Source organism: Gymnodraco acuticeps, unplaced genomic scaffold, assembly GCF_902827175.1.
Source record: "Gymnodraco acuticeps unplaced genomic scaffold, fGymAcu1.1, whole genome shotgun sequence".
Classification (NCBI taxonomy): Eukaryota; Metazoa; Chordata; class Actinopteri; order Perciformes; family Bathydraconidae; genus Gymnodraco; species Gymnodraco acuticeps.
In genome coordinates, this window is record NW_022989768.1 from 6,352,089 (window position 1) to 6,369,034 (window position 16,946).

At 44.8% G+C, this 16,946-nt stretch overlaps 1 protein-coding gene across 1 annotated transcript in view; it reads right to left on the minus strand.

Annotated features, from left to right (window-relative positions):
• Window positions 1–16,946, minus strand: part of pde3b (phosphodiesterase 3B) — a 53,042-nt gene that overhangs the window by 2,984 nt on the left and 33,112 nt on the right. The window contains 17 exon segments of the mRNA XM_034218872.1: window positions 603–662; window positions 664–765; window positions 967–1,023; window positions 1,025–1,171; window positions 2,550–2,749; window positions 8,009–8,122; window positions 8,329–8,440; window positions 8,737–8,871; window positions 9,116–9,267; window positions 9,930–10,021; window positions 10,131–10,353; window positions 10,459–10,559; window positions 13,452–13,600; window positions 14,870–15,078; window positions 15,081–15,117; window positions 15,956–15,982; window positions 15,984–16,007. Coding sequence (XP_034074763.1) covers window positions 603–662; window positions 664–765; window positions 967–1,023; window positions 1,025–1,171; window positions 2,550–2,749; window positions 8,009–8,122; window positions 8,329–8,440; window positions 8,737–8,871; window positions 9,116–9,267; window positions 9,930–10,021; window positions 10,131–10,353; window positions 10,459–10,559; window positions 13,452–13,600; window positions 14,870–15,078; window positions 15,081–15,117; window positions 15,956–15,982; window positions 15,984–16,007 — 1,941 coding nt within the window.

The following is a 16,946-nucleotide window of genomic DNA, read 5'->3' on the forward strand; positions in this document are numbered from 1 at the left end:
AACTGGTAAGATAGCAGGGTATCCCATATAGACTTTACTTGAGCGGGCCGCCCAGGTATAAATATAATTCGCGAGCCATTTAGGTTGATTTTTTTTTTAATTCCGTCCGCGAGCACGACGGCATCTGCGATCCCTCGCTCTAACCCCTCGCTATCGCGTGAAGGGTCTGCTTTATGCGCTCTGCACAGTAACCCTGCTGCGAGGCTCCGACGAACAGGCTCCCCCCCCCCCCCCCGTTCATAAAATCAAGAAACCCTCAAAGGTACTGTTTATTTCATTTTAAGGATGCGCACCAAGCAACAATCTCCAGGTGCTCCTTTGAGAACCAGGGCAAAAAAGTTAATGTGCACCCCTGGTTATAACATCTTTATGTGTTGCATCTCTGGATAATAATTCTACTACTTATTACATTTAATATCGTTTATTTTGTAATGACTTATTTATTTTATTCATTACCTTCTGTTAGATCAATGTGGGACTTGTTCAAATGGTGGATTTTGGCTACTACTTAAGTAAAAATAAAAAAATGCAAAAGATATAGAAACATTGAAATGTTCTGTTGAAATTGAAAACGCACATTAGCATAAGCATGCAGTCTCTACCTGCTCATAAAACTCATTGACGATGCCTTCTGTCCACTTGAGGTGCAGATCACGGACTTTTGGCTGGCCCATTGATATCTGCCAGCTTGATACACACTTGCACAGACCAGCAGCCTGTCGTTCTCATGGTCCAATCGATTCCTGGACTGTTCACATCATTCACACCTGTACACAAACAAACAAACAATGGGATGCTTCACACTGCAAACGGGTCAAACAGATTTTTCCCACATCCATAATGCTGTGTACTGCTAAACGTAACTGTAAACGTACCAATCCTTCGTTTCAATCAATATTTGGCCAGAAATTAAAAGAAAGATAAAAAGATAATGATAAATTGTAATAAGACTTCATCATCTCAGACCTTGGCATTGAACTCAGCCAGGAATTCAAAGTGCTTCTTGAGGTCTGTGGCCAGTATAAGCTTCGATGACGAGGAAGCGGAAACGTTTGAACTCCACATGATCCAGGTTGACCAGGAAGTTGAACTCGGGCTGGGACAGGTAGAGGCTCCAGCCAGACGCAGCGTGGTGGTTCTCCAGCACTGACCTGTCATTATACAGCACCGCCTGCAACACACAGGAGGGACAGCCAAGTGGTGAGAGCGGGTAGAAAGGGTAGGCTAAAAGGTTTCCAACAATTTCCTCTAAAAGGTCACATAATAGGTCTGTATCTGTGTTACAACAATTTGTAATCATGGCTTTAAAATGGTAACTCAATAAATGAGATGAACAGGACATAAGGGTATTTGGTTATGAAAGTATCAAGGTCAATTTAGCTGAGGGGAGAATCATGTTAAAAGTAGCTTTAAAATCACTTTTTAAGAGTGGTGGTTATCAACATCATTAACAATCAATAGGTTCAGGGTTCCCTCTCCTTTCTTTTAACCCAGACAGTTTGAGTGCTATTACTGGTCATGTTAGGAAAATACAATATTTAAACTGGAGCATGCAGTTAACCTTTTCACACTCCCTTTGTAAATGACTGACCACAGTGAGAGAGCACAATGGGATTAACTGGCCATGTGGCGGGGAGTTAATCTTATATATGATGCCAATTGAGACGCAGTTTGTTGAGATAGATTCACTTTTGTGTTCATCTCCTTGACATCATATAATGCCCTTCTGTATTATTTATTAAAATGTATAGAAATTTCACATAATTTGTTGTTAGAAGGCAAGTTGCAAAACCTGTTGCAAACAATGTCCCTCAACTTAGAGTGATTTACTTAAATTACTACAGACAAAATGGTAAACTGCAGCAAATACAGGATCCAAAATGATGTATCACTTTATAATAATCCATAAGGGGTATTCTGTATCTCTTTGTAAAGCTTGGACAACTGCAATTATACTGGAAATAGACACGTAAGTTATATACAGGTATTCTAACTTAGGAAGATACAAAATGTAACAATTCTATCAACTTATTTCCTCATGTTGTGTTTATGTTTGCACAACCAAACACCAAAGCAAATTCCTTGTATGTGGAAACTTACTTGGCAATACACTTGAATTCTGATTATAGGAAACCTAAAAAGCACAGTACTGTTGGATTTGCAGAGAGAGCCAACAAATGTGTCAACGAATTTGAGAAGATTTCAAAATGGAAAAATGTCGTTCAGTTAAGTTTGAAGGTGTGTGAAAACATGTACTTTAGTCTAGGATTGGCCCCGATGTAGACATAGAACAGGACTAATATCATGGCGTCATTAATTAACTAAGTATGTAACAGGGGGTCATAAAAAACTCCTGAGCTACTTGTGTACACTCTGTTGTCCAATACAACCAGTTGTATTGAAATGTAAGTTTGCATAAACCCATATTTTGAGCATCCTATTATCTGTTTCTGTAAACACAAGAGTGTTTATGTGTCCCAACTTGAATATCAGATGTTTGTCAGGACAATCTACAACACTTCCAAGTACCAATAAATGCTGCAGGTTACCTGAGATGCATTAGTGGCTACTAGAAAGGCATTTGTGCGACCGGGATGGTCATAGTCGTGCATTGCAGCTGCTACATAAAGGGCCATGAGCTCCAGGGCAGGTATGTTCCAGGCCAGGCAGCCGTAGCTGTCATCTGAAATGGAGGAGCTTTTAGAGGAGGCGTAGGACACCCTGCCTGGAGAGATCCCACTGTCTGAATCTGAAACATGAAAATAAACAAGATGGATGTCAAAGTGTGTCACAGGCATCCCTGTTCTATTCTCATTTAATCAATGCACTACTTCAGTTTCTGATATCACTGCCCTTTCTTAACCCTTCTTATCAAATGGCTGTTATGTCAGTGGTGATAATATGAGCAGCAGGTCATTTCTGATGGAGCTTATTTATCATCAGCTGAGAGGGGATTGGAAATGTCTGCGTTTTAAAACAAACCCCCATGTGTTCTCTTGAGTAATGGCCACCTCCCACTACAGAAGAAACCAAATCAGTGAGTATTACTGCATTTCTTCTGACATCACAGGGTGTCCAAAAAACTATAGGTTACTTACGTAACCCCAGTTCTCAGAGTAACATGAAGTGAGATGTCTCACTATGGGGATGCGCCTCATCGCGGAGCAAACAGAAGCATCAATCTCATTACGCCAATCCTGATTGGCTGGTGATCTTGACGTTAGCGTCAGGGAATTCAACCCCTATAAGTAGCTTGCGCCACGACGCATGCGTCATTCAAAATAAGCACCTCTTCTCGCTTCACCATAGCAAGGAGGGCCGTCTGGTGACACATCTCACTTCATGTTACTCTGATAACTGGGGTTACGTAAGTAACCTATAGTTCTCATTCATAACACTCTCCGTTCGATGTCTCACTATGGGAAATTGTAGCTCCCGTATTGTCAGACGAGCTTATCTCGAAAATCACCAAACCAACCAGAACTTAAACAGGTAGAGCTCTGACTCAACCAGGTGCCCAGCACTGCTTGAGTCACACTGGGAGCAGAACGTCCAGCCTGTTAAGAGGCGGACAAAAGTGAGCGGCGAGGACCAGCTCGCCGCTGCACCAATGTCTTGGATGGGAGACATCCTGGACAGAGCCCAGGATGTAGCCAGACCCTGAGTCGAAAGAGCTCGCGGACCCGAGGGTGCCTGCGAACTCTGACTCGTATGAGCCCCAAAGCAATTGCTTCCACAAACCAGTGGGAGAGCCGTTGCTTAGTAACAGGCTTGCCCTTATAAAGGTTAGCCCAGGACACAAGGGGTTGGTCATTATGACGAAGCACCCTTGATCTGTCCCTGTACGTGCGTAAAGCACGGGCTGGACACGTCAAATCCGGCCGCTGTTCCCCGGAGGAATACAGTGGCGGGAGGATGCCTCAATGTCAAATGTGGTACCTGAACCAACCGCCTTAAGATAAAGGTAGGGTTGGGCTTCAACCACACTCTGTTTGCCCTGGGGCGAACTGAGTGCCATGAAGACTGTAGAGATAGTGCATGAGTGCCACTGGCTCGCTTGGCAGCTGCCAGGGTCAGCTTCATGTCACACTGTATTCAGATTGTACCACTCACGGGCCAGGCCCATAGAGCCAAGCGCTCTGGGTGTGGGTGAAAGATCGCCCCCCCCCCCCCGCTTGGGACAGTATGTCCCTGCGTAGTGGGAGCTGCCATGGCTGCCCGCACAGCAGCTGATATATGTCCGCTAGCCAGTACATAGCTGGCCAGTGCGGAGCTATCAGGATAAGTTGTGTGGCGTTTGCTCTCTCACTCTGGCCAGAGTTTGGGGGTATCAGAGCCAGGGGTTGGGAACGCGTACAGAAGGCCCGGGGGCCAATCGTGCGCGAGTGCATCCACGCCTAACGGTGCATTTAGATCGGTGCATCGAAAAGAACAGCTGACACTGAGCGTTGTCTTTCGATGCGAACAGATCCACCGCGGCTCTGCCGTAACGCACCCACAGCTGGCTCACAATCCTTGGATGTAGAGTCCAGTCTGCATAAAGTGGTATACCTCTGGACAGTAGATCTGCCCCGAGGTTCATCACTCCCGGTACGTACGTCGCTCTCAGAGAGAGGAGACGTCTACCGCTCCATAGGATCAGTTTGCGCGCCAGTGTGTGTAACTGGAGAGAACGCAAACCCCCTTGGCGGTTAATATACGATTTTGTGGTCGTATTGTCTGTCCTCACGAGGACGTGATGTCCCCTGAGGAAAGGCAGAAAGCGTTTTAGGGTGAAAAAACATCGCTAAAAGCTCCAGGTAATTTATGTGCGCCCGCTAGAGGTCTCTGCTCCAGAGACCCCTCACCGGGCGACCTTCATAAATACCTCCCCAACCTGTCAGACATGCGTCCGTGGTGACCACTTTCCGTGAAAGGACAGCACCCATAGGCACACCTCGTACTAGAAAAGTTGGGTGCAGCCAGTGGCGCAGTGCCATTACGCATTTCACAGTAACCATCACTCTCGGTCTAAAAAGGTTTAGTTTTAGGGCGGCCACTCAGCGCTGAAACTCCTCATGTGTAAGCGTCCCAGTCGTACGACCAGGATGGCTGACACCATGAGCCCCAGCAATCGCAGGCATGATCTGAAGAGAACATGTTTGCGCAGCTGGAAAAGAGCGAGACAAGCTCTGAAAGCTTTCACTCTTTCCGCTGATAAGCGAGCTGAAAAGGGCACCGAGTTCAGGCGTAAACCCAGGAAGAGTATAGTCTGCGCGGGGCACAACATGCTCTTCTCTGTGTTTATTATGAAACCCAGGTTGAGCAGGTGCTTTACGAGGACATTTGTCTGCGTAACAGCCTCCTGCTCCGACTGTGCGAGAAGCAGCCAGTCGTCCAGGTAGGTCGCCAGGGCGAATACCCGTTGTCTTAACGGGGCTATCGCGGCTTCCGTACATCGTACAAACACCCTTGGACTGAGAGACAGACCGAAGGGGAGTACTCTGTATTCATAACAGATCCCCTGAAATGCGAATCTCAGATATTTCCTGTGTGGGTAATATACTGGGATGTGAAAATACGCATCTTTCAGGTCGACTGATGTAAACCAGTCGTCTTGTCGCACGAGCCGCAGCAGAGATGTGTGAGTGAGCATTCTGAACTTATATCTTTTAAGATATTTGTTCAGAGCCCTCAAATCAAGTATTGGCCGAATTCCATTCCCTCCCCGTTTGGGAACGAGGAAGTACTTGGAATAGAAGCTGCCCTGACTCTGCTCGGCGGGTACTATAGATATAGCCCTCTTTTCTAGGAGTGAGATAATCTCTCTCTCCAGAATATGGGCTGAATCTCCTCGGGCCTGCGAATGCAGAATGCCCGAGAAGCTAGGGGGGGGGTGACGGTGACTTGGAGTCTGTAGCTCCGTGTAACTGTCTTGAGAAACCCAAGCAGATGTCGTGAGCATCTCCCGCTGTATGCTCCTTAGAGCCAGCTGAGATGTCACGTCTCTTCCCCTCTGAGTCTCTATTTGTTGTGTTATGGGACCCTCCAGTGTCTGAGCACTGTGGTGCCCCATTTCGACAATCCCCACCGACACAGCTCATGCGCGTGGCGGTGGTGCCCTTACGGCTCCAGCCGGCACTGCACATGCGCGTGACGGTGGTGCCTTCACAACCCCAGCCGGCACTGCGCATGCGCGTGACGGTGGTGCCTTTACAGCTCCAGCCGGCACTCGGCGCATGCGCGTGGCGGTGGTGCCTTTACAGCTCCAGCCGGCACTGCGCATGCGCGTGACGGTGGTGCCTTTACAGCTCCAGCCGGCACTGCGCATGCGCGTGACGGTGGTGCCTTTACAGCTCCAGCCGGCACTGCGCATGCGCGTGACGGTGGTGCCTTCACGACCCCAGCCGGCACTGCGCATGCGCGTGACGGTGGTGCCTTCACGACCCCAGCCGGCACTGCGCATGCGCGTGACGGTGGTGCCCTTCACGACCCCAGCCGCACTGCGCATGCGCGTGACGGTGGTGCCTTCACGAACCCAGCCGGCACTGCGCATGCGCGTGACGGTGGTGCCTTTACAGCTCCAGCCGGCACTGCGCATGTGCGTGACGGTGGTGCCTTCATGACCCCAGCCGGCACCGCGCATGCCGGTGGTACCTTCACAGACCCGTCAATTGTCCGCCCTTTGAGAGAGGCCGCAGCTGCTATCAGAAGGGGAACAGTTGACTTGACTGTTTATTGTTTTTATTGTTTTTCTTTTCATTTTTTCGAGCTGCGCCCTTGGCTCGAAGCCTGGATGCATCAGCGGAAAATGTTTTATGACAGAAAAATCAATAAGTGTGTGACATGTGTTTATGCGGACTTGAGGATGGTGTTGAGGCATCTCTCGAGGCGGCGGGAACACATTTAGAGCTGGGGAACCGTAGACTTCCAGCTCTGTCACAGAGGGGAGAAGGAGGGGCTGTCATGCCGCTCGCTTCTTCTTCCTCGACTGCTGGCCGAAATTCTGGGTTGGCTGCGCCTGGGCTGCAGCCGGAACCGGAGATTTTCTAGGCCAGCTCGCCCTCGTCCCCTGCCTGGGCTGGGGACTCGGGGCGGACTGCGACCTCTGCGTTTTCGGTATTTTTAACCGAGCAGGGTTCGGAGCAGCCTGGACGAAGGGCTGCCTCTGCGAAGGCAGCGGCTGGGCCCTTCGAGGGAGGCAGAGGTGGAGGGCCTCGTCCTCCTTCTTTTTCGACTCGCATCTCCTCTGCATGGAGGCAAGAGCGGAGCCGAAAATCCCCTCGGGAACGATGGGCATGTAAAGCACATCCTCCTTTTCCCGGTCTGGGAGGTTGGTGAGGTTGAGCCATCTAGCTCTTTCCTGCACCACCATGATCCCCATTGTTTTGCCCGTGGCCTGGACGGCGCAGCGTTGGACACGGAGACAAATGTCTGTGACCGCGGCCAACTCATCCAGAACGGCCGGTCCAGGATTACTCAAGATATCCTCACAGAGCTCCGCTAGGTATGCGGTTAGCAGTGAGGAAACGTTCAGAGCCCTGGCGGACAACAGTCTGTGGACCGTTAAGCTTGTCCGGCTACTATAGAGATGTGCTCTGAAGCGAGAAGAGGTGTTTGAATGACGCATGCGTCGTGGCGCAAGCTACTTTTAGGGGGTGAATTCCCTGACGCTGACGTCAAGATCACCAGCCAATCAGGATTGGCGTAATGAGATTGATGCTTCTGTTTGCTCCGCGATGAGGCGCATCCCATAGTGAGACATCGAACGGAGTGTTATGAATGAGAACTGGTAGAAGAGTTTCTTAATAAAGTAGTGGTGTTCACACTTACAAACAGGTGCTATTAGCAGGAAAGGACAAACATTTAAAAATATTTCTTTCTCTATATTTGGTGAGAAAATGCTTGGTAAGATTAAGAGGTGAAATTGTCTCAACCTAGGACCTAAGAGCTATATTTAAAATGACTACCTTAAGTGTCTTTTATGAATTTCCTTTTTTTCTCTTGTGGAGAAACGTAATGTTTTTACCTGTGTCACTTCCTGTCACATGCTCGCTGTGAATCTGCTGGAACCCGGGGATTTGTCGAGTGGTCAAGTACCAGACAGCATGGAGCACATCAGTAGCATGGACCCTGTTATGATCTGTAACCATGGTCGATTAAATGAGTCAATTTGACCATGTACAGAACATTTGAAATCATATGTATTTTTATAGACAAGTCAAACTGCAACCTGATTCATTCAATGATCGACATGAACCATGTGGGATATTGCATTAACAAACAAACAAACAAACAAACAAACAAGAGTCCTTGCATTTCTTGCACATTGCACAATGTAATACTCACAGGGAATGTCTCTGTAGCCACTTTCCAGAGCACAGAAGTATGACATGAACTCCCTCACAGGGATCTTAAATATCTCAAACAGACACGTATCCTGGAAGAGGGTGTACGTCACCTGGGGAAACACACCAGCTTTACTGAAACACCAATCGCAACATAACAAACACGCTCACTGAGCCTCAGTGGAACAATAAAAGTACTTTTTGCACATCATTTTGCATAGAAGAAAGGTTGCAGTGTTGCATTAAATATAGAATTAAATGCTTAAAGTCCTGCAAATATGATTAACTACAATTTAATAGAACAGTCTGTTTAGGAGACTCATCAGAGTGGACACATACAACAATTAAAACACACTGCTGCTACGTCTACAGCTACAGCAGATGACTGGTGAGTGCTTGTTGTACTAACATAGCTGAGTATCCTTCCGGTCTTCCCCCCCGTCCTGCCCACCAGGTCAAAGATCTGGAAGTTCCAGGTGTTCATCCTCTCCATGAGAGCCTCTTGGTCCTTCAGCATAGGATCTAGTCTGAACTCCTGCTCACCCTGGAGACAATCAGAAAAGTTGTAGATATTAGCATGAATATTGTTTCCATTGGCAAAAAAATGAATCACTATGAAATTACAAATCTAGATAAAGTATGAGCTAAATGGTTGAAAACTAACATCGCTGATATGGTCGTTTATGGAAGGGTAAACTACAAATAACATGATAAATAGAGTAATTGTTTCATCTGCTGTGCTGCGGGAAACATTCGTATTGTAACTAAAGCCCTCTGATGGAGCACACCTCTGATTCCTGAGTTTGCTGGTCTGTGCTCTTGTCCTTCTCCTCCTGCCCCGTGTTCCCTGCAGCGTCTGGACCCCCGTCCCCCGACACGTCCACCTCCACGCTCTCCTCCCTGATCAGAGACTCTCCTGCAAAATCCAACCCTTCACCTGCTGCACACACAGAGCACAGTGCATGGAGAGACATGAATAATATGGACTCACGAACACAACTACATTTTGACCACACTACTTTCATGTCAAAGTGACTGGATTGCAGTCACAGAAAATAATGTATTAATTATATTGATTTGTCCTTAAAGTATTTTAATAAATACTATAATTACTGGTTAATTAAAGATGATGTCTTTTAATTGTTTTTCTAATTACTCTTGGCTAACAGTGTTGTTGTAAACTGAATAGAGAAAAAGTAAACCCTAATACTTGTCAACAAAAGGTATAAAGGCTAGTGTGGTTAACATGGTCAATGGTGATAGTGGAAAACCACTGAGAAAGAATAGGCTTATTTTTAATGAGCAAGTCTATCTTTTTTTAATGTTTTCTAGTTACACATTTTAAGTTTATTAATAAAACTCAATTTTCAAATGTAAAAGGAAGCAGCACGAGGGTTAATTAATAATATCAATGTTGCGTCCTCTGTGTGTGCTCCTCTGTCTTTGTTTGTGTTCCTCAACTTGCATTACATTTGGAGTCCAGCAGAGGGCAGCATTAACCCCCTAACTGCTTACAGTAGTGATTCTCTTTCAAAACAATAGCACTGTTGAAGACTGTCAGTCATTATTACGCTCTATAATGTGCATTTCATATTTTTGTACCTGAGCGTCTGCGTTGAGCCTCACTAGTAAATGTTTGATAGGATTCCCCTGCGTCACCGCTGGTAACGCCCTTGAGCATCTGACGACCACAGCTAGAACGGGATAGACAATCAAAGATATAACCAACTGCAGTACAGCTTTGGTTATAACCACTTACACAAAATACACTCTAACATGCAAATTCGTCGGTGCAGGTCTCACCTGGTGCACAGAGGGAAGGCGGAGCTACGGAAGGCCTGCTGGAAATCAGGTGAGCTGAGGGTGTAGCCCAAGGGCTTGTGCAGGTTTAAACTGACACTGGGCTTTGTCAGGAAGTCAGCCGTGTCTGGAAACACCACAGGCGATCGAGTGACGAGAGACAATGAGGAACCTGCGAGAGTACCGTGGCTGGGGGAGGTGACTGGGCTCAGGCTCGGAGAGGCCCCTGGAGGAGAGGAAGGGGGTCCAGGGAAAGAGAGCAGCATGAGATGATATCAAAACGTGAGGAATTAATCTAGGGTCTTTGGGAAGTTTTATGGTAGAGTCTCACCTGCTCTCCTGGACCCTGAATGGTAGGTGAGAGTAACAGACGAAGACCTCTGCTTGGGAATCGTGAGCAGGTTTGGATTGGGTCCATTAGACAGACCTGAGCTGGAGCACAAAACACAACACGTATTTAAAAAAATATACAATTCAAGGCTGCAATATCCTTAGACAGCCATTGAATACTTTTATAACAAAAATAGGATTATTTGAATGTCAAAAAAGCCATCTGCCATCATAGCTAGTGTCTACTGCCATCCAGTGGAGACATGTAGACACAACATCCAGTAGCGCCAACAGCAGGTTTGAAGTGAATTGAACACCGTGAAATGGATTTGTTAACATTCACTAACAGGGCACAATTTCCTCTTAATGCAGTAAGTACCATTATCATAGTCCAAAGACGACATTATCATGTGTTTACAACTTATTCTGCTTTTGCTTTCTCTGTGCAAGCCACACTAACACAGCCAACATGCAAGACACAATGCCTCACACTAGGGCTGTGCGATTATGGCAAAAATCATAATCACGATTATTTGGGTCAATAATTGATATCACGATTATTTTGACGATTATTCATTGACCATTTATTGAACTTTAAAACAAATAATATTTTACCAATAAACAAGATCAACAAATATGTTGGAGCGCACTTCCAAAACCATACTAAACATATATTATTAATATGATAAATAAAAATAAATTAGACCAAAATAAATTAAATCAAACATGTTGCAGTGCACTGTCACAACCTACTGAAAACTCCTTAACATATAGCCAACATTTTGGTAAAACATATTCAACATATTCCACTCAGTTAAACGTTGAAGGCTGGCCAACCGTCATGGTCCAGAAGTAACAGGAAATAAATGTTGAACTACAATTTAAGACCAAATAAAAATATGTAGGCCACCATGGCAAATGCTGGTAGGGCTGCTCGTGTCATCTCTTAAAGATTTTTTGCAAGAAACACCAGGCTGTTTACATGGTCTAGTTTCAGAGATGAGCGCAGGCAGGTGACGATATTGCCACCTGTACTGAAGACCCTCAGCCACGCCCCGACACGGCGGTGACGCCGGCCAATCACAAAGCTTTGATGCGTTCAAGTGCATTATTCTGGCACAGGAAGATTATGTTACAGGACATTAACGATAAAACAGAATATTGTTGTTTTATTTTTAGACACATCTCGCGATCGACTGGTTGGGCACCCCTGGGCTTGACCATAGGTCCGTTGTGGTGGCAAAGTAGTCAGCTGAAGCCACATCTCTCTCAACTTCCCCACGGCATTTGTCAAATAATACCGAATGAAATAATACCGAGACGGCATCGCGTAACGCTTGTCCAACGTGTTGACAAGTTGCTTAAAGCCCTCGTTGCTAACAGTGCTAACTGGGCACATATCTTTAGCGATGTGAAATGTAATGGCACCTGTAATATCTCTGTGTCTCTGCGAGCTCGTCGCGTAGGCCGTTGCTCTGTACAATGCGTCCTGAATCGATGACTGTGATGATGTTGTGGATGAAGTCGAGCGGCATCTGCTTTTTGTTGTATTATTTATTGCCCGGTCGTATTGCACTTTGTGGTTGTATTTCAGATGATTAAAGAGATTGGTTGTGTTAGCGTGTGGTGCCAACACAATCTGGTAACAAATCCTGCACTGTACTTTGTTTTGCTCCACGTCGGACTCCTGAAAGCCAAAGTACTTCCAAATAGTGGAAATAGTTGTACCCTTCTTTTTAACGAGTTGCTACTCTTGTTCTGACATCTTCGCTCGCGCTGAACACTCACAACACATGTCACTCCCACGTGGCCGAGTGGGCTTTTAGGGAGGGGTGAAGCACACCCAGCTAAATAATCGTATTTTGTCAATTATGCTGTTTTCATAATCGTCGCAAACCATAATCGTAATCGCGATTAAAATACGATTAATTGCACAGCCCTACCTCACACATTCACACAGTCATTTTTATCAATTGTGACTATATGAATATAACATGTATTTACATTTTATTTGTTTAAGCAGGATAATTGGGTTATCTAACGCTAACTTCAAACAACTAAAAAAGGCATCAAACCACGAATATCGACCAATTAGGAAAAGAAAATAACTGCAGACTGGACAGTGATGAGTACTTATGATTACAGAGCGACATGTTTACATAAGTCTAGAATAACTTTGCTTTTCATGATATTTATTGTATTAAATCGGATATATATATTTCATATTTGTTCCACCCTAGCAATAAAAAGTAACACTAACCATCTGGAACATGAGGTGAGCTGATGAGTGGAAACTGTTCTGTTCGACTCAGAGATGTGATGATGGGGTTGTATATATTGTAAATGATATGAATTTGTAGTGAGACAAGGAGGTTTGTAAAAGAAAATAAACAAAAATGATCTACATTTTTCACCTGGTCCATTAAAACAGATGTATAATTCACAGTTGACCTGGTTTCCTGTTAAGTGCACTATGTTCCTTTTTATAAAGAAGATGTATTTTGTACTTATTTAGAACTCACTGAGGCCTATTCATAACTTTGTTGAGGCTGACCAAAAGACTAGAAATAAAAGATCCTTATATTTCAACGTGCACAGATGCTGCTGAGCCACCTGAAGAAGATCAAAGCATACAGTCACATTATTCAGATCTTGCAAAAAATAGCGATTAATCTGCTCCAAAACAAATTCAACGTGGGAGGCGTGTGGTGCAGTGGGTTGAGCGTTGGTGTTCAGGGGGTCACAGGTTCAAACCCCACTGCAGTCAGCATGTCGTTGTGTCCCTGAGCAAGAGACTTCACCCCAAATTGCTCCTGTGGGGGATTGCCCACAGTATTGAGTATGTAAGTCGCTTTGGGATAAAAGCGTCTAACAAGTGACATGTAATTTAAAAAAAACAAATTCAGGGTGAAGTATAGCCCAGATGATGTGTGTGAGCAAATGTAAAGACAGTGTGTATTTCTGGAAGGTGGTAAAGTGTGTTTGTGTTGGTACCTGCTCAAGTTGAGGTCTGGGTGGGGTCTCTTGCCAGTGCGTTCCCAGCGTAAGGAAGAGGAGTCAAGAGGAGGGAGTGCAGAGCAGGAGGAGGAGGTGGAGCTCCTCCTGGGCTGAGGGGTGGGGAGGCTGTTCCTGCTGCTCAAACCCTGATGGGGAAAAAGGAAGTCTCCAGTATAGATCAATGTTTGATACACTAACTCAGTGGTTCTCAAAGTGGGGGGCGCGAGAGACCAGGAGGAAAAATGGTCATACAAATTAAAAAAAGATTTAAAAAAAAATTTAAAAAATTATTGATTCGAAAATAGTCTAAGTTATATCAGTGGGTCTCAAACGTTTTGATGTAAACAATTATTTCCGAGGCACACGTGTATATGATCATTATAGTTATAACAGGTATGAAATACTATATGACAGTAAAAAAGAATAACGTTTAAAAGGGTGATTTGTAAAATATCCATAAAGAAAAAGTAAATCTGTTTCCAGGTCTGTTTCATATGGATGTTGAGAGAGGTATCCATAGATCTCTTCATTTTGTTCTCAAAGTGCACCAGATTGATGATTTTAACTTCAATATTTAGAAATAAATCTTCCCGGGGGAGCATGCCGGACCCCCCTATGTTAGGTCCACTCCCCACTTATAAAAATAGCACTTTACCCCTGCTTACACCTATATGCCGTGAGCTGATTATCGTGCCTTCATTGTAACAGTCACACTGTGTATTTGCGTGGGGAGTGTTGCAGTAGAACATTCCACTGTAGCGCCCGGTACATTAATGGAAAACCCTAAATGTTTGAGCACCTTCTATGAAACGTCAAGCTACCCCACAGCACCCCCAAAAGAAATCTCTGGCGCCGCCACTGATCCTGACTATTTGTGTTGGGGGGGCTGACTTTTTTTTTTCTCCAAAGGGGGGCCTGACAGAAAAAGTTCGAGAACCACTGCACTAACTAAAGATGCTGGTCGTGTTATATAAACAGAAGCTATGAGCATGTGTGAACTAAGGCCGTTTTCATAATTACAATTGTACAGCATCAAAAAGCAAAGAAGCAAGCAGAAAGCACCTGCAAGGTAAAGAACAGGGTCCAATTGTCAAAATACCTGTCTCAGCTTTTGCCCCAACTCAATGCAACGTCATCTAGCAGCGCAACACATCATCCAGGCAATCAATTATATCAATGGCGTAATTCTGTTATCTGCCATCAAGATAAAAGATAAAAAGACTGCGGCTATGATAACTTTAACAGCTGACAAATCCTTTCTCACGGTGTTAGAGACTGCTGTGCAGCATTATGTTGTCAGTAGTGTCCTAAGTTTAGATACTCCTTTATTACCGGGACTTTTTCAAACTGAAATAGCCTATTACTCATCTCTTCTGTATTTACTACACTGGTGCAGTGGCAATGCTGGTACTCACCTTTATGGTCTTTCTGTCACTCCTCTCTACAGAATCCTCCACCTCACCACAGGGGTAGAACCCGGGGAAGGGGGTGAAGGGGTTGACCCTGGGGCGGCACGAGCCTGAAAATGTCCCCATGAGGCTGGAGATGCTGCGCAGGGCTGAGATGGTGTGTGGGGACTGAGAGGAGTCCATCAGCAGGTCGGACACCAGGTTCCTGGCCTCGTGATGACTGAAAGATCCACGCCGTTGCCGCTCACCGCACCCTGACATATTCACACATACATCGAGCAGATTAGGGGACAGGGCCAGTAAATGCACCAAGTCGGTTTAAAACGTTTTCTTTAGGGAAAGTTTTGTTAAAGTGCTTTTAGATTTTCATTCGACATTTCTATATACATTTTTTTGTTTCTTGTATGTGTGTTTTTAGTGTTAGTCTGTGTGCTTTGGTCAAATGTCAAAAGATAATACAAAATAGATCCAAAATCATGGCTTTAAGGTTAAAAACAGTGTTGTCTAGTAGCCCTTGTGTTGGTCTGTACTGTAAACAGCATGAAAATCAGCTGATTTATGACACTAACTTAATAGAATGATAGGGCTAGCTGTGTTATGGTTAGAACAGTAACCGTAAATAAGGAAAAACATACACTATAGGTAGGGGCCCATATCAGAAGTGTTGTGCAATGCTTGTTTCTAAAGTACTGAAAGGTATAAGTGCATAAAGAGGGTGTTATCGGGGCAGGTTTGATGTGGGAAAATGTCCTGGCTTACTGGGCTCTGTCTAACAGGAACAAATAATGATTTTTGGTCTGTGGGAGATACATTCTTTGACAGATTACGCAAATAGTTCAAACAAGACAAAGAATGTCTGAAAAGATAAAAATGTGGCTTGACAACAATCCCAAGGTCACTGCATGCCAGGTTTTACACAATGTGTATTTTGCCTGACCAAATCAGTCAGCAAAATAACTGAATTTCCTGAAGGTGAATTATAGAAAGCTTCCACTCTACATGGACCACCCCTCTCTGGACAGACCTGTATTATGTGTGTGTTGATTGGATCCCACCGTGCACAGTAAACTCCTGAAAGAACACAGAACTGACCTGATACTGGGGTTTGTACCAGTGTTTTCAGATCCCAGTCCCACAAGATCATCTGAAAAAAAACACAAAGGACATAAACTGTTAGTGAAATATCATCATTGCACATATGTTTGTGCATGCATAACAGAGAATACGAAATGTATTCACATACAAGGAGCACAGACTTTGACCTATGCTCCACTTTCAGCACACTGCCTTATGACTTGTGTATCTCTTTTATGTGAGAGCAATGGCAGGTGAGCAACAGAGCTTCTTCTAATTCTGCATGCTTTCCAAACACACACTATAGAAACAGTTTACACTAAAGATTTCCTGCAACACATGATGCACTTTCTACTACAGGTATGTTTCACGCACAAGGCCTTAGTGACATCAATCTGAGCCCTTAACTGAAAGCAAAAGAAAATCAAACCACTACAACCACCATGGTGCGTCTGCAATGGGGCTTTGAGATCTTATCTGGTCCAACTACGTCAATCGGCAACATTTCCACGCTATCTGTTGGTAACCACACAGGAGCTCTCCACACGTTACTGTGGTGTACAGTCAAAGTTGCTGCAGGTTGTGTAACACTTAGTTGCTAGACCTGAAATAATATAATCCTCTGTTTTAGAAGAATAAACACAAAGATGGTTAGTTAAGATAATAAGGAAACATTCACTAGTTTTGTTCCACTACCAGATTATTATTTTGCACATGCAGATTTTCCTAACATGCCTTCAACTTTCTCAGCCGTGCACTTTTTCGTGAGCGCACAGAAATGGTATGAGAAGTCATAACAATTCCACTATTGCGATGAAACCTGGTACAATATTTTCATGAATGTGGCAACAAACGGACCGAGATTTTCGTTCTACTATAGCAATTTGCAATGTTTTCAAAAGCCAGCATGCATTCTCACCATGCACCACAAGAGGGAGAGACACAAGGAATACACCTTCTTTTGAAAAGCACCTCCATAAACACAGACAACCTCTACATGTAAACATCA